This window comes from Ammospiza caudacuta, chromosome 30 (genome assembly GCF_027887145.1).
Source record: "Ammospiza caudacuta isolate bAmmCau1 chromosome 30, bAmmCau1.pri, whole genome shotgun sequence".
NCBI classification, from domain to species: Eukaryota; Metazoa; Chordata; class Aves; order Passeriformes; family Passerellidae; genus Ammospiza; species Ammospiza caudacuta.
Window position 1 is genome coordinate 3,464,211 of NC_080622.1, and position 20,319 is coordinate 3,484,529.

At 37.8% G+C, this 20,319-nt stretch overlaps 1 protein-coding gene across 2 annotated transcripts; it reads right to left on the reverse strand.

Annotated features, from left to right (window-relative positions):
* Positions 1–8,228: 8,228 nt before the first annotated feature.
* Positions 8,229–19,716, reverse strand: RIT1 (Ras like without CAAX 1). Of its 2 annotated transcripts, none has more exons than XM_058821600.1 (5): positions 19,559–19,716; positions 18,923–18,979; positions 16,312–16,385; positions 13,903–13,995; positions 8,229–11,070 (listed from the first exon to the last, which is right to left on the reverse strand). In XM_058821600.1, the coding sequence occupies exons 1-5, from the start codon at positions 19,656–19,658 to the stop codon at positions 10,840–10,842; spliced, it is 555 nt and encodes a 184-aa protein (XP_058677583.1). In that variant the 5' UTR covers positions 19,659–19,716; the 3' UTR covers positions 8,229–10,839. The 2 variants fall into 2 exon arrangements, with proteins under 2 accessions (XP_058677583.1, XP_058677582.1); XM_058821599.1 differs by having other exon boundaries at positions 13,804–13,995.
* Between the last annotated feature and the right edge of the window lie 603 nt (positions 19,717–20,319).

Here is a 20,319-nt window from a genome sequence, read left to right on the forward strand (position 1 = left end):
TTCATCCTGCTCATTTTCATAATTTAATCCTGCTCATTTTAATTTGATTTAATCCTGCTCATTTTAATTTGATTTCATCCTCCCTGTGCATTTCATCCTGCTCATTTAAATTTTACTTAATCCTGCTCATTTTCATTTTTTAATCCTGCTCATTTTAATTTGATTTAATCCTGCTCATTTTCATTTTTTATTCCTGTTTATTTTCATGATTTAATCCTGCTCATTTTCATTATTTAATCCTGCTCATTTTCATTTTTTAATCCTGTTTATTTTCATTATTTAATCCTGCTCATTTTCATTTTTTATTCCTGTTTATTTTCATGATTTAATCCTGCTCATTTTCATGATTTAATCCTGCTCATTTTCATTTTTTAATCCTGTTTATTTTCATGATTTGATCCTGCTCATTTTCATTATTTAATCCTGCTCATTTTCATGATTTAATCCTGTTTATTTTCATTATTTAACCCTGCTCATTTTCATTTTTTAATCCTGCTCATTTTCATGATTTAATCCTGCTCATTTTAATTATTTCATCCTGCTAATTTTAATTTTATTTAATCCTCTCTGTGCATTTAATCCTGCTCATTTAAATTTTGCTTAATCCTGTTCATTTTCATTTTTTAATCCTGTTTATTTTCATTATTTAACCCTGCTCATTTTCATGATTTCACCCTCCCTGTGCATTTCATCCTGCTCATTTTAATTTGATTTAATCCTGCTCATTTTAATTTGCTTTAATCTCCTCTTTCCTCCAAGAAAACCCAAACACTGATATGTCAATAATTGATAAGGAAATTTTAAACATTTCACAGCAAATTCTGATTATTTTTGCTCAAAAGCTGAGCCAGGAAAGGTCCTGGAGGCAGAGCTGGTCCATGACAAGGTGAAAAATCTGATTTTCCACAAAATGAAAAAAATCTTCTTTTCATCCACGCTGGGCTCGGTTTGGATCAGAAATGATCCAAAATTTGGCACTAAAAATTCTGAATTTTGAGAGGGAGAATTCTGAAATTTTAAGAATTTTTGGGGCTGTTTGAACCCTGCAGGAATTTGGAACAGGAATTGATAAAAGTTTGGATGCAGGATTTGGATTTGGCAATTCTGCTCCCAAATATAATCATTAAAATTATACAAATTATTATCATTAATACAAATTATTATCGTTAAAATCATTCCTGGCTTTACAAAGGGGCTCAGGTTTTCAGGAAAGGAAATTCAAAATATTTTCAAATTTTTGGTTGTTCCCAAGCAGCCAGACTGCTCTGAGCCCTTGGGGGATGCGAACAGAAATGCAAATTACAGATGAAAATTGTTGAAAAATTTTGAAAAATTTGAAATCATCAAAATTTTGGAAAAATTTGAAAATATTTAAATAATTTAAAAATTGGACAAATGGAAATAATTTAACTACTTACAGAACTCAGCTGCTGAATTTTAGATCCCTGTTGGAAAAATGAAAATTTTTCACCTTTTCTGCCCTGAAATGGGAATAACGGAGCCACGTTCTCCCCAGGCTGGTTTTTCTCATTTTTATTTATTTTTGCCAAGCTGATTTTTCTCATTTATTTTGATTTTTGCCAAGCTGATTTATCTCATTTATTTTGATTTCTGCCAACCTGATTTTTCTCATTTATTTTGATTTTTCGCAACCTGATTTATCTCATTTATTTTGATTTTTGCCAACGTGATTTTTCTCATTTATTTTGATTTTTCGCAACCTGATTTATCTCATTTATTTTGATTTTTGCCAACGTGATTTTTCTCATTTATTTTGATTTTTCCTCACTTTGTGAGCTCCCTCCCATGCTGTGCCTCCATTTCCCAAATCACATTTTCCCCCTTCCCCATCCCCAGGACCAGAATTTCTGCTTGAAGATTTGTGAATTTTCTCCACGTTTTCAAAACTCTTTTCCAGAGTTGGAAATTGCTGTAAAATCTCTTTAAATGCTGATTATTTTTTTTGCACTAATCAATTGCCTCGCTGCAATTTTTCATTTTTTTCCACCATTTTTCCCCTCAGAAAATCCTTCCCAACACCACTCCAAAGATGCGACCAGGACTAAAAAGCAGCAACAAAAATTCCCTTTTTCCTTTTGGTGTGACTTTTCACGGAGATGATCTTAAAATTTCCTTTGGTTGAAAGGAAAAAAATAAAAAAAATGAATTTTTTTGTCAAGGAAACGTGCTCAGGGTAAATAGATTTAGGCTGTCGGGCAGGTAGGAGTAGCTCCAACACTCTTCTGGAATGATAGGGAAGTGAAAAATGCAGATTTCTATTTTTTAAAAACATAAAAATAAACAGTAAAGTGGCAGCAGACTCACTGTAAAATCTCCCAGGTGTGGTTTATTCTTTACCTCCCAGGCGTGGTTTATTCTTTACCTCCCAGGCGTGGTTTATTCTTTACCTCGTGTCTTCTGTTGTACAAAATGAACTTGGGCAGTTACAACCGTTGTGTGGAAAAAAAAAATAATAAAATAATAAAATAATAATTAAAAAAAAAAGAATAAAAGGCAAAAAAAAAACCTGACTCAAGCTGTGTGAAACTGTAACGCTATAACTAAGCTGCATTCTGTAACGCTACCTTGTATGTTGAATTTGTTGAGGCACATTGAGCGTGCAAATAAAAATTAAATCACTTTAATTCCGCTGCCTCCGCCTCGTGTGTGACAGCCGGCACTGAGAACACCCAGGGATTGCTGCTGGAAATTTGAATTTCTGCTGGAAAAAGCGCATTTAATACACAGGAAAAGCACGCACAGAATGAACCTCAGGGGAGAATAATGGTAATATTGAATTAAATATTGAATTAAATATTGAATTAAATATTGAATTAAATATTGAATTAAATATTGAATTAAATATTGAATTAAAGCAGGGCTGGAAGAGAGGAGGGTTCAGGGTGGCCTGAAGGAGCCAAGCAAGAGCATGGACAGAGATTATGGATAAAAATAAATTATTTATTGGGTTTATTTCTTTATTATGGACAGAGATTATGGATAAAAATAAATTATTGGGTTTATTGATTTATTTATTATGGACAGAGATTATTGATAAAATTAAATTATTTTATTTATTTATTTATTATGGATAGAGGTTATTGATAAAAATAAATTATTGGGTTTATTTATTTATTTATTATGGACAGAGATTATGGATAAAAATAAATTATTGGGTTTATTGATTTATTTATTATGGACAGAGATTATTGATAAAAATAAATTATTTTATTTATTTATTTATTATGGATAGAGGTTATTGATAAAAATAAATTATTGGGTTTATTGATTTATTTATTATGGACAGAGATTATTGATAAAAATAAATTATTTATTTGGTTTATTGATTTATTTATTATGGACAGAGATTATTGATAAAAATAAATTATTTATTGGGTTTGTTTCTTTATTATGGACAGAGATTATTGATGAAAATAAATTATTTTATTTATTTATTTATTATGGATAGAGGTTATTGATAAAAATAAATTATTGGGTTTATTGATTTATTTATTATGGACAGAGATTATTGATAAAAATAAATTATTTATTTGGTTTATTGATTTATTTATTATGGACAGAGATTATTGATAAAAATAAATTATTTATTGGGTTTATTTATTTATTATGGACAGAGATTATTGATAAAAATAAATTATTTTATTTATTTATTTATTATGGACAGAGGTTATTGATAAAAATAAATTATTGGGTTTATTGATTTATTTATTATGGACAGAGATTATTGATAAAAATAAATTATTTATTTGGTTTATTGATTTATTTATTATGGACAGAGATTATTGATAAAAATAAATTATTTATTGGGTTTATTTATTTATTATGGACAGAGATTATTGATAAAAATAAATTATTTTATTTATTTATTTATTATGGACAGAGACTATGGATAAAAATAAATTATTTGGTTTATTGATTTATTTATTATGGACAGAGATTATTGATAAAAATAAATTATTTATTTGGTTTATTGATTTATTTATTATGGACAGAGATTATTGATAAAAATAAATTATTGGGTTTATTGATTTATTTATTATGGACAGAGATTATTGATAAAAATAAATTATTTATTTGGTTTATTGATTTATTTATTATGGACAGAGATTATTGATAAAAATAAATTATTGGGTTTATTGATTTATTTATTTATTATAGACAGAGATTATTGATAAAAATAAATTATTTATTGGGTTTATTTACTTATTTATTATGGACAGAGATTATTGATAAAAATAAATTATTTATTGGGTTTATTTTAACCCAAACCATTCCAGACCCAAATATTTTTGGCAATATTTGGGAATATTGCCCCAAAATCCCCTTGTGCCCAAACTGGGGGGGGTGAGGAGCTGAAACTCCTGAGCTCAGAAATCTTTGGATGTTTGGGATGAAATCCATTAAATCAGATTTCCCAGAGCAGCTGTGGCTGCCCCTGCACCCCTGGCAGTGTTGGACAGGGTTTGGATCAATCTGGGATGGTGGAAAATGTCCCTGCCATGGCACTGTTTTAATTTTTGGGTTCATTTTAACCCAAACCATTCCATGGTTCTATGAGAACACTGCCCAAAAATCCCCTTGCACCCAAACTGGGGGATGAGGATCTGACTCTTAACTCCTGAGCTCAGAAACCTTTGGATGTTTGGGATGAAATTCATTAAAACAGATTTTTCAGGGAAGCTGTGGCTGCTCCTGGGAGTGTCCAAGGCCAGGTTGGACACTTGGGAGCACCCTGGGATGGTGGAAAATGTCCCTGCCCTTGGGACTGTTTTAATTTTTGGGTTTATTTTAACCCAAACCATTCCATGGTTCAACGAGAACATTGGCCAAAAATCCCCTTGCACCTGAACTGAGGGGGTGAGGAGCTGAAACTCCTGAGCTGCCCAATCTTTGGATATTTAGGATTAAATTCATGAAATTTAATCCTAAATTTAGGATATTTAGGATTAAATTCATGAAAAACAGAGCAGCTGTTGTGTTCCTGGAAGTGCCCAAGGCCAGGGCTGCGATGGTGGGAGGTGTCTCTGCCCATGGCGCTGGATGAGTTTTTGGGTCTATTTTAACCCAAACCACTCCAGAGTTTTTGGATTTCTTTTTTTAGAGTTTTGGATATTTTTTTTAGAGTTTCGGATATTTGTTTTAGAGTTTTGGGATTTCACCACGCTCCATCCCTTCCAGCGATTTCCAACCACAAATCCTGTGTTTATCAGGGGAATAATCAGAGTTATTGAGCAGTTGGCTGAGGCCATTCCGTCCCCGATTATCTGCAGAACGTGAAAGGGAATTTCTCTTCACCCTTCTCTGCTGGATTCCTGCACGCAGCCTTTCACAACCCGCTGGGTTTCGGGTTCTTACAGGAAACAAAAGGATTTGCATCATAAAAAGAGGGAAAAAAAGCAAAGAAAAAAGCGTGAACAGAATGGGAAATAAATGAAAAGAGAAATAAACGGTTTGGTGGCCCCAGCTCCCTTCCCACTGCTGGGAGGGATGGAAGTGGGACCAGAAAATCGCACAGAGGTGTCTGCTCTGAGTGTGGAGCCTGAAAATGGAATAGAAATAAAAGCAGGTTTTGATACGGAATAAAGAATTGCTGAGCCGGTCTGGCTGGGTAACCAAGGAGCCAAAGGATGTTTTATGTTTGTTAGAAGGGGTTTTATGGCTCAGAGCAAAGGATAAACCCACCCCAAACACGGAGATGTTGTTGCCAAGCAGAAAGATTCCACAGATTTTATATTTTAAATATAAAAATGTGTATGCACATTATTATTGTAACATATTTGTGTATATATAATGTAATAAAATGTAATGTAATGTAATGTAATGCAATCCAATGCAATGCAGTGCAATATAATAGAATATAATATGGTATGATATAATATAATGTAATATAATATGGTATGATATATAATATAATATAATATAATATAATATAATATAATATAATATAATATAATGTAATGTAATATGGTATGATATAATGTAATGTAATATGGTATAATATAATATAATGTAATATAATATGGTATAATAATATAATATAATATAATATAATATAATATAATATAATATAATATAATATAATATAATATAATATAATATAATATAATATAATATAATATAATATAATATAATGTGTGTATTTTATATTTTTATGTATATACAAAATTTATATAGTTATGAACTATAGATTATATATAGATATGTAAATAAACACTATTTTATAAATACAAATATATATTATACTATATTATACTATATTATATTGTATTATATTATATTACATTATATTATATTATATTATATTATATTATATTATATTATATTAATAATCATTATCATATATATACAAACATATGTTACAGTAATAATGGATATATATATACACACATATATCTTAGATATATACACATATATGTGTATATAATGTATATATAATATTAGAATAATGTCTATAATGTATATATACAATATAAATATATTAATATAAATAAGGATATATAATGTAAGAACAATAATATATATAAACATATATATAATGTATATATACATGATACATACATAATGTATATATATATAATGTGCAAATATGTATAAAATATTTAACTGTATATATAATGCATACATAATATTAAAAAATAATGGATATCTATATAACGTGTATAGATAAATATAAAAATGTGTATGTAATGCAAATATATAATGTGTGTATATTTTATATTTTTTATGTATATACAAAATTTATATAGTTATGTACTATAGATTATATATAGATATGTAAATAAACACTATTTTATAAACACAAATATATATTATATTATATTATATTATATTATATTATATTATATTATATTATATTAATAATTATTATCATATATATACAAATATATGTTACAATAATAATGTGTATATATATATACACATATATATAATATATATACACATATATGTGTATATAATGTATATATAATATTAGAATAATGTCTATAATGTATATATAAAATATAAATAGATTAATATAAATAAGGATATATAACATAAGAACAAAAATATATTAAAATATAACATAAGAACAAAAATATATTAAAATATATATAATGTCTATATACATTATATATACATATATATAATGTGCATATATATTATTAAAATAATTATGTAGATATATGTGTATATATAAAATATTAAAATCTAGATATAATGTGTGTATATTTTATATATACAGGTTAAATAATGTGTGTATATATCTAATGTGCATATATGTATAAAATATTTAAATCTATATATAATGTATATATAAAATTAAAAAATAGTGTGTATCTATATAATGTGTATATATAAATATAAAAATGTGTATGTAATGTATACATATAATGTGTGTATATCTAATATATTTTCATATATAAATCATTTATATATTTATATAATATAGATTTTATACAGATATGTAAATAAACAATATTTATAAATACAAAGATATAACTATAAATATTATATTATATTATATTATATTATATTATATTATATTATAGTATAGTATAGTATATTATAGTATAGTATATTATAGTATATTATAGTATATTATAGTATTATATTATATTATATTATATTATATTATATTATATTATATTATATTATATTATATTATATTATATTATATTATATCATTTTGGAAAAATATAATTATGAAAGATGGATTGTAGCAGGATTTACCAGAGATAATTTCAGATTATTAGTTTTGAGGTATTTTTAATATAGAGCAGTTAAAGGTGATAGATTAAGAAACACTTCTAATGTAATTTAATTAATTAATAGTTGGTTTTGATTATGATGGTGTAAATTATAATATTTGTATTGTCTCACCTTTCACATGAGACTAAAAATGGAATCAAAGATTTTCAAACTCCTCTCAGTTTTCCCATCTCTGGGTCAGAAAAAGGCAAAATCTGACAAATTATTTCCTTGGAAAATCACCACAGATAAAATTCAGGTGGAAAATTTTCATATTTCAACAATTTAGCCCCAAACTCACAGAATTTTCAGGTTTTGCACCACTTAAATTCCATTTTTTCCCCCCAAATTTACAAGCCCACAATGAATTTTCCTCTTTGAGCAACAACCCCACCACAGACTGAGACATCCAATGCCAAAGTTTGTATTTTTGTATTAAAAATTATATATATTGTGTCAAATAAAGCCGTTGTTCTGTGTACAAATTTATACATGCCAAAAAATAAAACTCTTTGAATAACACTGTGTAAAAAAAAAAAAAATAAAAATAAAAACAAAAAAAGTGAAAAAGTGCTGGCTGCTGTTCTAAAGGAAACTGTGAATTCTATGAATTCTAGAAGCAACAGAATTTTAGTAAACAGCTAAACTGCATTGCAGGACTCAGGTAAGGCACAAAATTCCATTTTTTAGGGGTGATTCCTCCTCCTCTTCCTCCAGTTTTTGGCTTTTTATTTGAATTTTAGGCAGATTTTAATCCAAAAATGAGAAAATCACTGATGGCTGTTCATACAGGAGTCAGCAATTCTGAATTATCTTCAGGCGTTTTTTGCTTCAATCTGAATTTTCCAAACCATTTTTTGGACTCTGTGATTGCTCCCAGAGCAGCACAGCAGGGAGGAGACGAGAAATAAATGGAAATAAATTTAAATGTTCAGCTCAATCACAAAGCAAATTATCAAATTTGCCCTGCCACACTTCTCTTTTGTTGAAGTTTTCCACAAAGAAAATAACTCTCCAAACCAACAGGCACAGGATTTTTTAGGTAATAAGAATTTTTTACATATAGATATATATATTTTTTAATATTTATTTTACCAACCCTTTTTCAGTTTGGATGGCACTGACAGTGCAGCACAGAGCTGAGAGAAGATTATTAAGTATAATCAGCTTTTTAACTCTCACAATGAATGATTCCAGAGAATTTTCTGGAATTTTTCTCTGAACTTTCCCCAGAGAAATTTCTTTTATCCATATCTGAGTGACCCAGCTGTTAATTTTGCTTCTTAAACAGCAAAATCCAAAGGAGGACCCAGGACCTGATCCCAAAATTGCTGTAAAATCCATCAGCTGCAGGGCAGAGTCCCTCAGGTGTGGAGCTTCTGCCTCAGCTGAAAATCAACTTTTAGAGCATCAAAATCCTTCTTTACAGCATCAAAACCTTCTTTAGAGAATCAAATCCTTCTTTACAGCATCAAATCCTTTAGAGAATCAAATCTTTCTTTAGAGCATCAAAATCATTCTTTAGAGCATCAAAATGATTCTTTAGAGAATCAAATCCTTCTTCAGAGCATCAAATCCTTCTTTAGAGCATCAAAACCTTCTTCAGAGCATCAAATATTTCTTTAGAGCATCAAAATCATTCTTTAGAGCATCAAAATAATTCTTTAGAGCATCAAATCCTTCTTCAGGGCATCAAATCTTTCTTTTTAGAGCATCAAATCCTTCTTTAGAGAATCAAATCCTTCTTTAGAGCATCAAAATCATTCTTTAGAGCATCAAAATAATTCTTTATGAGCATCAAAATGATTCTTTAGAGCATCAAATCCTTTAGAGCATAAAAATCCTTCTTTAGAGTATCAAATCCTTCTTTAGATCATCAAATCCTTCTTTAGAGCATCAAAACCTTCGTCACAGCATCAAATCTTTCTTTAGAGCATCAAAATAATTCTTTAGAGCATCAAAATAATTCTTTATGAGCATCAAAATGATTCTTTAGAGCATCAAAATGATTCTTTAGAGCATCAAATCTTTCTTTAGAGCATCAAAATCCTTCTTTAGAGCATCAAATCCTTCTTTAGAGAATCAAATCCTTCTTTAGAGAATCAAATCCTTCTTCAGAGCATCAAATCTTTCTTAGAGCATCAAAATCTTTCTTTAGAGCATCAAAATCATTCTTTATGAGCATCAAAATGATTCTTTAGAGCATCAAATCCTTCTTCAGAGCATCAAATCCTTCTTTAGAGAATCAAATCCTTCTTTAGAGCATCAAAACCTTCTTCAGAGCATCAAATCCTTCTTTTTAGAGCATCAAATCCTTCTTTAGAGCATCAAATCCTTCTTTAGAGCATCAAAATAATTCTTTATGAGCATCAAAATGATTTTTAAGAGCATCAAATCCTTCTTTAGAGCATCAAAATCCTTCTTTACGAGCGTCACGAAGTCTGGGTCACCTGCACAGGTGTCACTGTCCCTGGAGGTGTTTGAAGGACTGGATGTGGTGACAGGGTGGGGCTGGGTCACTGATCCCACAGATCTTTCCAGCTGAAATGATTCTGGGGTTATTCTGGTTTGTTTGCATCCCACCTGCAGCACTGATCACACAAAGATTCCACGTCCATTTTGCTGGAAAGAAATCTGCTCCGTGAGGGGCACAAGAAATTTGGTGGCCTCCAAGGCCACGACATTTTGCTCAGCCTCTCACACTGTGGGGAGCAGCAAAATCCTCTTTTCCACCAGGAAAAACCCCAGATTCAGTGAGGCTGGGTCCAACTCCAGCAATGTTTCTCAGCTCCTTTGCTGTGACCAAGGACAAACACTCCAAAGTGCAAGGCCACCAACCCACGGGCCTTGGTGACCTGCTGGGTCCAGGAAAATAAAATGACAACAAACAAAGTACAACTGGCACTGGGTGTGAAGTTCAACCGCCAGAATCAAGGCAACGTGGTTCTAAACAAAAACAACTGGCAGGGCGAGGCGCTCCCTCCCTCACAAATCCCCTCAGGTGCCACACGTCCCCTCAGCGCCGGCACCGAGCTCCTCTGGCTACAAAAGGTCACAGCTTTTGTCCTGCTCCGCACAGCAACGTGCTGTTCAAGTGACTGAATCCTTCTTCCTCCTGAAGGGGGACTTGAGTCTTTTCCAGACGCTGCTTTTGGGCTTGGATTTCCTCTCCATGGCCATGGCGGCCTCCTTCTCCTTGCGGCGGATCTCGCGCACCAGCGCGTGGAACACGTCGTCGATGTAGTAGCGGAAGGCGGCCGAGGTCTCAAAGAAGGGGCAGCTGAATTCCCTGGCCAGGGCAGAGCCTTCCTCCTTGGACACCTGCAAAACAGCAGCACAGCCTGCTCAGGGAGGCAAACCCCAGCAGTTTATTCCTTTGCTTTTCCCTGTTTTGTGCTCCAAGCACAGGTTGATTCCACCCAGATCCAAAGGCAGAGCCTCCCTCCTTTGACACGTGGAAAATGAGTGCACACCATGGCCAGGGAAGCCAAACCCCATGAGTTTATTCCTTTGCCTTTCCCTGTTTTGTGCTCCAGGCACAGAACATTTCCACCCAGCTCCAAAGGATCCATTCCACCTGTGCTGAGGCAGAGCCTTCCTCCTCAGGCACCTGGAAAATGAGTGCACACCTGGAAAATGAGTGCACACCTGGAAAATGAGTGCACAACTTGATCAGGGAAGCCAAAGCCCTCATGCCTTTGGCTTTCCCTGTTTTCTCTCTGTCCCACTGTGTGGACACTCCAAGCCCTAATACAGAACATTTCCCCTCAGCTCCAAAGATTTCCAGAGGACTGATTCCACCCATGCTAAGGCAGAGCCTTCCTCCTTGGACACCTGCAAAACAGCAGCACAGCCTGCTCAGGGAGGCAAACCCCAGCAGTTTATTCCTTTGCTTTTCCCTGTTTGGTGCTCCAAGCACAGATTGATCCCACCCAGATCCAAAGGTTTCCCTTGTTAAGGCAGAGCCTTTCTTCTTGGACACCTGGAAAATGAGTGAACATCCTGGTCAGGGAAGCCAAATCCCAGCAATTTCTTTCTTTTCCTTTCCCTGTTTTCTCTCTGTCCCTCTGTGTGGACACTCCAAGCCCTAACACAGAACATTTCCCCTCAGCTCCAAAGATTTCCAGAGGATTGATTCCACCCATGCTAAGGCAGAGCCTTCCTCCTTGGACACCTGCAAAACAGCAGCACAGCCTGCTCAGAGAGGCAAATCCCAGCAGTTTATTCCTTTGCTTTTCCCTGTTTTGTGCTCCAAGCACAGGTTGATTCCACCCAGATCCAAAGGCAGAGCCTCCCTCCTCTGACACGTGGAAAATGAGTGCACACCATGGCCAGGGAAGCCAAAGCCCAGCAGTTTATTTCTTTGCCTTTCCCTGTTTTGCTCTCTGTCTCTCTGCTCCAAGCACAGATCATTTCCAGCCATCTCCAAAGGCTTCCCATGCTGAGGCAGAGCCTCCCTCCTTGGACACCTGGAAAATGAGTGCATACCTTGCCCAGGGTTCCAACAGATTTTGTTTCTCTTAAACTCTCAGTTCTCTTTACCATGTGATATTACACCCTTCTATTCAAACTACACACTCATACAAGTTCTATCATTCAATTTTGGAAGCCTTCTCCATGGCCTCAGGTCAAATGCAGTGTTCTCTTTTTTCCTTTTAAACTCTAAGTTTAAAAGAAAAACTTTTGAAGTTTTTTTTTCTCTTAAACTCTAAGTTTTCCACCATGTGATATTACACATTTCTATTCAAACCACACACCCATAATCCTAGTTCTATCACTTTATTTTGGAAGTCTTCAGGTCAAATGCAGTATTCTCTTGTTCTGTCAGCACAAAAAGTCCAAAATTCTCAGTAACCAGGGTTCCAACAGACTTTGTTTCTCTTAAACTCTGAGTTCTTTACCATGTGATATTACACACTTCTATTCAAACTGCACACTCCTAATCTCAGGTTTACCATTTAATTTTGGAAGGCTTCAGGTCAAATGCAATGTTCTCTTGTTCTCTAAAATCCTCATAACCAGGCTCCCAACAAGGAACACCCTTGGTTTCTGTGACTGCTGTTTCCCACCACGTTTTCCACGAAAGCAGCACCACTCCCAGCACGGAAACAAACCCCGAGCAAACAGCAAGGAAAGGACAAACCCCTCGGGCTCGCCCACATTTCCCAAGAGGAGCAGCCCCTCAGGGAGGACTCCCTGTTGGTTTCTCCAGGTTGGGATTGAAGGCACCTGAGATGGTATTTCATGTTTGGACTCAAGTGTTTGTTACTTCTTATCTGTGTTACAGCCTCACAACCATGAGTTCTGCAGCCTTTCGTTAATCAGGCACAAAATGTTTAAGTATCTCTTGTTACAAGGTCTTTTAACACCAAACCATCCAATTAAGAAATGAAATTAGATTATCCCCCTTTTAACCCAATCACTGATCCCTCCAAGCCAGCAATGTGGACTTTTCTGTCCAATTACAAAATGCCACCCAAACCCATGAAGAAGAAGAAAGAAGAACATAAAGAAGAACAACCTGTCTCTGCTCTAAAACTTCCATCTTGCTTCATATTTATTTCTATATTCTAAACCCCCAAACTTAAATTTTCCACCATGTGATGCTACACACTTCTAACCAACTCCATACCCATAATCCCAGTTCTAGCAATCAGTTTTGGAAGACTTCAAGTCAAATGCACGGAAAGTCCAAAATTCTCAGTAACCAGGGCTCCAACATTCTTTGTTTCTCTTAAACTCTGAGTTCTTTACCATGTGATATTACACACTTCTATTCAAACTGCACACTCCTAATCTCAGGTTTACCATTTAATTTTGGAAGGCTTCAGGTCAAATGCAATGTTCTCTTGTTCTCTAAAATCCTCACTAACCAGGCTCCCAACAAGGAACACCCTTTGTTTCTGCGACTGCTGTTTCCCACCACGTTTTCCACGAAAGCAGCACCGCTCCCAGCACGGAAACAAACCCCGAGCAAACAGCAAGGAAAGGACAAACCCCTCTGGCTCGCCCACATTTCCCAAGAGGAGCAGCCCCTCAGGGAGGGCTCCTCACCTGGCGCAGCTGGGTCAGGTCAGACTTGTTGCCCACCAGCACCACGGGCGTGTCGTCGGTGCGGCGCACGCGGTAAATGAGCTGCTTGAACTCGCGCACCTCGTGGAAGCTGCGCCGGTCCGTGATGGAGTAGCAGATGATGAACCCTTCCCCTGCCCTCATGTACTGGTCCCTCATGGCTGTGAACTCTGCCTGCAAATAAAAAAATGGCATTTTAGCTCCATGCAGCTCCAGTGGCATTTTAGGTCCATGCAGCTCCAGTGGTATTTGAGTTTGTGTTTTCAAATTTTCAATTAGAAATGGGATTGTAGGGATGTGCTCCCTGTTGATGGAGTGACTTCTTCAATTATTCTTTGCTTAGAAAGGAAGAAAGCTCAGAAGTTTCTCTCCTCAATTTGGTACAAAGACACCTCACAGAATCTTTGGGACTTCACCTCAGACCTGCAGCTGCCTGATTGGAGATCCCACCTAGATAATTCACTAAAAAAAAGAAGAGAACAAAGGAAATAATCCCTTTTGTGGGGTGTTTTGTGGTGTGAACTCTGCCTACAAACCCAAAATGGCATTTTAGCTCCATACAGTTCCAGTGGTATTTGAGTTCGTGTTTTCAAATTTTCAGTTATAAATGGGGTTGTAGGGATGTGCTCCCCCGTTGATGGAATAACTTCTTCAATTATTCTTTGCTTAGAAAGGCAAAAAGCCCAGAACTTTCTCTCCTCAATTTGGTACAAAGACACCTCTTTGACCTCTGGAGTGACATCTTCAATTATTTTTTGTCTGCTTAAAAAGGAAAAAGGTCCAGAAGTTTCTCTCCTCAATTTGGTACAAAGACACCTCACAGAATCTTTGGGACTTCACCTCAGACCTGGAGCTGCCTGATTGGAGATCCCACCTAGAAAATTCACTAAAAAAAAGAAGAGAACAAAGGAAATAATCCCTTTTGTGGTGTGAACTCTGCCTACAAACCCAAAATGGCATTTTAGCTCCATACAGTTCCAGTGGTATTTGAGTTCATGTTTTCAAATTTTCAGTTATAAATGGGATTGTAGGGATGTGATCCCTGTTGATGGAGTGACTTCTTCAATTATTCTTTGCTTAGAAAGGAAGAAAGCTCAGAAGTTTCTCTCCTCAATTTGGTACAAAGACACCTCACAGGACATTTGGAGTGACATCTTCAATTATTCTTTGTCTGCTTAAAAAGGAAAAAGGTCCAGAAGTTTCTCTCCTCAATTTGGTACAAAGACACCTCACAGAATCTTTGGGACTTCACCTCAGACCTGCAGCTGCCTGATTGGAGATCCCACCTAGATAATGCACTAAAAAAAAGAAGAGAACAAAGGAAATAATCCCTTTTGTGGGGTGTTTTGTGGTGTGAACTCTGCCTACAAACCCAAAATGGCATTTTAGCTCCATACAGTTCCAGTGGTATTTGAGTTCGTGTTTTCAAACTTTCAGTTATAAATGGGATTGTAGGGATGTGCTCCCCCGTTGATGGAATAACTTCTTCAATTATTCTTTGCTTAGAAAGCAAAAAGGTCCAGAACTTTCTCTCCTCAATTTGGTACAAAGACACCTCTTATGACCTCTGGAGTGACATCTTCAATTATTTTTTGCCTGCTTAAAAAGGAAAAAAGCCCAGAACTTTTCTCCTCAATTTGGTACAAAGACACCTCACAGAATCTTTGGGACTTCACCTCAGACCTGGAGCTGCCTGATTCGAGGTCCCACCTAGAAAATTCACAAAAAAAAAGAAGAGAACAAAGGAAATAATCCCTTTTGTGGAGCAAGGACCTCTTTCACCTGGCTTGGTTTTTCTCTGCAAGAGCTTTTTTATTTTGCTTTTTATTCAACCTTTTTCTGTTTCCAACACTACCTCAGAACCCATCCTGCTAATTTTATGTCATTCAGGGTGGCTGGGTTGTTTCAGGTGTGAAATTTTGTTTGCAACAATTTAGATAATAAATAAACACTTGAATAATTTAATAATGTATTCTGTAAATATTTTGAATTTTGTAGCGCTTAATTAAGGTAATCTTTTTTTTAAAGGTAAATAGCTAATTGCAAAGTTTTGGTTTGTTATAGTCAGCAAGCTCATTCTGGTTGTAGTTATAATTTGAGTTGTTATTTTTATAGTTGTAAAAATTGGTTTTCTTTTATTGATGGTTGGAACTGAACAGGAAAATTGAGGAGTATTTTTTTAATGTTGAAAAAAACATTTTAAAGTTGATGATAACAAGAGGTTATTTTCATGGAATTAATGAAAGAGAAGGAAGTTTAGGTCATAGATGTTTCATGTTTTTTATGATTTTTGTTGATCTTCTTTAGTTCTTTAGGTGAACCAGAGCCACAGCTCCAGTGCTGAGAAGTGACAGAGCTCCAACCCCTCAGTCTGCAATTAACAAAACCAATAAAATAAAACATAAACATTCTTTTTGCATGATTTCTGTCCCACCAGCTGATGATTTCAGGCTGCTTCACATCTCAATTCCCCTGGCACTGCTCACATACCTGTCCTGCTGTGTCCAGAATATCCAGGTTGGCAGGCTCGTCATCGATGCGGATCCGGATTTTATAGGCATCCTCTGCATCCCCAGGACACCAAAAAATCGGGATAAAAGCACAAAATTCATCAGCTCCCAAAGAAAACGCTCCCCCAGAACCAGCCAGGAGCACCGCACTACCTCAGCCTGAGCTTTGTTTCCATTAAATCAAGTTAAATTTCTATTTTTTTCTGCTGTGATTTAACATTTCATGTGCAAAAATCGGGTGCACACAGCCCAGAAATTCATTTTGGTCACCTTGGTGGAAAACACAGAGAATTAACACTTTGCTTTCTTAAAAGCCAGAAAATATCTGTGATTCAAGGGAAGAAGTGCTCACCAAGTGCTGATTTCTTAGAATATATAATTTCTTAGAATTATAATATATATCAGCAAAATATATTAAACATTATATATGTAAATGTATTTATATAACTTATATAAATAGATTATATATATTTATATATATAAATATATTACAAATATGTCTATATATAAATATATTAGATATAAAAATATATTATACCTCTATATGTAATATAGACATATTATATATTAATATAAACATTATCTATTTATATATGTAATTAATATAAACATTATATATTTATATATCTAATTATATATGTAATTGTTTTTACATATATTAATATATATTTATAAATATATTTATATATTTATAAATATTATTTATATGTATTATATTATATTATATTATATTATATTTTATATATTATGTGTAAATATTACCTATATATTATATATGTAAATATGCTATAGTTATAATATAATATATACATATTATATATGTATATAATTATACATACAATAAATATATATAATTATAAATATATAATATTTATCATATATTACATGTAATATATGCATACATAGTATACACTATATATTATATATTATTGTATATATGTAATATAATATAATTATATATTATAAATTATCTATATATATTATATAATTATAGATATTGTATATGTAAATTATATATGTTATACATGTAAATATTACTTATTACAAACGCCATATAAAAATGAAATAAATCTGTCTATAAATATATAAATAATAAATAAATAATCTGCCTATAAATATATAAATACACAAATATTCTGTCCCTCTCAGTCAGCACTGCCACACTTTAAGAACCAATTCTCAGCAAGATTTTAGCTTTTTTCCCTCCACTTTTCCTTCCACTGGTTTGGTTCAGGTTAGAATACCAGATAAATTTAAATAATTCTCTCTTCTCCTGGAGATGCTGCTGAGGTTCTACAGCACCTGAGCTGTTTCACCCCTCCCAATTTCTCAAACACAGAGAACAATTTGGCCTGACAAGCGAACAGCAAAGAGCTGATCACAGCACAAAGTTTGGATTTCGTGAATAGAGAACTAAAAACGGCTGAGCAGCAGTTCCAGAGCCTGCCTGCCCACACAGACAGACACAGGGCATGCCCCGAATGGATGGATGGAAAATGATTAAAGGGCTGAAAATCAGAATTCACACCCCACTCTCAGAACTCTCAAATCACAGAAACACAGAGAGGGCTCAGGAGGGAAGGGACCCCAGCAGATCCCAGGCAGGGACACCCCAGAGCTCAGGATGGGGCCAGGTGGGTCTGGGGTACCTAAACAGGGACACCCCAGGGCTCAGGGCTGCTCCAGGTGCCTCTGGGGTCCCTAAACAGGGACACCCCAGGGCTGCTCCAGGTGCCTCTGGGATCCCCAGGCACGGAGCCCCCACAGCCTCTCTGGGCTCTGCTCAGGGCTGGGCACTGCCCAGGGCAGCAGTTCTGCCTCCTGGGCAGGGGCAGCTCCTGGGCTCAGGCCCTGCCCGTGGCTCTGGGGCCATTGCTGGGCCTGGAGCAGAGCCTGGGGCTGCTCTGACCTCTGCTCACTGGGATGGACTGGGACAGACTGGGACAGACACAGGGACAGACTGGGACAGACACAGGGACAGACTGGGACAGATAGGGAAACTCAGGTACATTCAGAGACAGCCAGGGACACACACAGGACACCTGGGGACACCCTGGGACACTCAGAGACATTCAGGGACATTCACAGACAGACAGGGACACCCAGGGACAACCAGGGACTTACAGGGACAGCCAGGAGCACCCAGAGACACCCAGGGACACCTGGGAACACCCAGAAACAAACAGGAACACCCAGGGACATACAGGGACACTCAGAGACAGCCAGGGACACCCAGTCACAGCCAGGGCTGAGGCCCCTCTCCCTGGGGCTCCTCTCCAGGCTGAGCAGCCCCAGCTCCCTCAGCCTTTCCTGGGCAGGGACCCTCCAGGCCCTTCAGCATCTTCGTCACCTGCAGGAGCTCCCTGTCCCTGCTGTGTGAGGGTGCCAGAGCTGGGCACAGCCCTGCAGAGGGTCAGCACTGCCTGCAGCACTCCCTGACCTGTTGGGAATGCTCCTGTTGAGGAATGATCCAAGATCAATCCACAGGCAGATTTACAAATATCTTTGAATTGAATACTTTAAAGCAACGGACTGTTACAGCTTGACCTGCCAAGGGAATGAATAAACAGAAAAGAGATTTTTTTCCTCACCGATGGTGGGATCGTGATCCTCAGGGAAGCGGTGACTGATGAACTGCATGGTCATGGCTGGAAGCAGAAACCAGGGAACAAGTGAGCAGCTCAGTCCCCAGCTCCCCTGATCACATCGATACCCCAGAGCCCCGGCACGGACCCAAACCGAGCACGGCCCACACCGAGCGCGGCGCTGCTCTCGGCCCGGGGATGCTCCGCCCGTGTCCAAAGGCGGGACCAGCTCCGGGACGCGGCCGGAGGCGGAAAGCGAGGAGCGGGACATCTCGGGAGGGGCTGGGACACCTCGGGATGGAGAAGCCGTGTTGTTCCGAGAGGGGCCGGGATAGCCCGGGAGGGGTCGGGACAACCAGGCGGGGACACTCCGGCATGGGCCAGGATATCTCGGGAGGGGTCGAGACAGGGCGGCGGGGATAGCCCGGGATGGGTCGAGGATGGGCCTAGACACCTCAGGAGGGGTCGGGACACCTCGGGATGGGCCGGGGCACCTCGGGACTGGTCGCGACACCCCGGGATGGGCCGGGCCACCTCGGGAGCGGCGGAACCGCGCCCAGAACGGGGCTCCGGTCAGGGAACACGGCTTCCCCCGGCCCCGCCGGGTCCCGGGGCCGGCGGCGGCCGCAGTCCCGCACTCACCGCTCTTGCCGACGCCTCCCGCGCCCAGCATCACCAGTTTGTACTCGCGGGACTGCCCCGGGGCGCCGCCGCCGCCGCCCGGGCGGGCTGCGGGATCCATCGCCGCCCCCTGAGCGCTGCCCCGGCCCCGCTCGCAGCGACACCGAAATGGCGGCGGCTCCTCCGCCTCAGCGCCCGCCCGGGCCCGCCCCGGCCGGGGAGCGCAGCGGGCGGGGCCCGACGGCGGCTCGGCGGGGACAGGACGGGAACACAACGGGGAACACAACGGGGATACAGCGGGGATAGGACGGGACACGACGGGGACAGGATGAGACAAAGCGGGTACGCAACGGGACAGGACGGGATACGGCGAGGACACAACGGGACATAGCGGGACATAGCACTGCCCTCGGGACCCGCAGCCCCGGCACTCCCCTCCTCGATCTCGGGGTTTCTGTCATCTCCGGGGTCCCCTCCCAGCCTGCACTCCCTCCCCCATCCCCATATCCCCAGCACCCAGGGACTCCCTCCAGCCCCGAACCCCCTCTCCAGCCCCAGGTCCCACTCAGCCCCTCGGTTCCCCCTCAGCCCGAACCCCTCTCCCAGCCCCTCCACCTCCGGCGATCCCCCAATCCTTGGGGACCCCCAGTCCTGGACCCCCTCTCCAGCCTCAGATCCCCTCAGTCCCTCGGGTCCCCCCAGCCCGAATTCCCCTCCAAGCCCCTCCACCTCCGGGGATCCCCTGATCCTTGGGGACCCCGAACCCCCTCCCAGCCCTGAGG

Bases quoted from the DNA above. Each gene is read 5' to 3' on its own strand.
- RIT1 (XM_058821599.1), bottom strand. From the start codon at position 19,658: ATGGATCCCGCAGCCCGCCCGGGCGGCGGCGGCGGCGCCCCGGGGCAG. The intron at 18,980-19,558 runs GTGAGTGCGGGA...TTCTGCTTCCAG, and splicing joins GGGAGGCGTCGGCAAGAGCG to CCATGACCATGCAGTTCATC. The intron at 13,996-16,311 runs GTATGTGAGCAG...TTTTATTTGCAG, and splicing joins TTCTGGACACAGCAGGACAG to GCAGAGTTCACAGCCATGAG.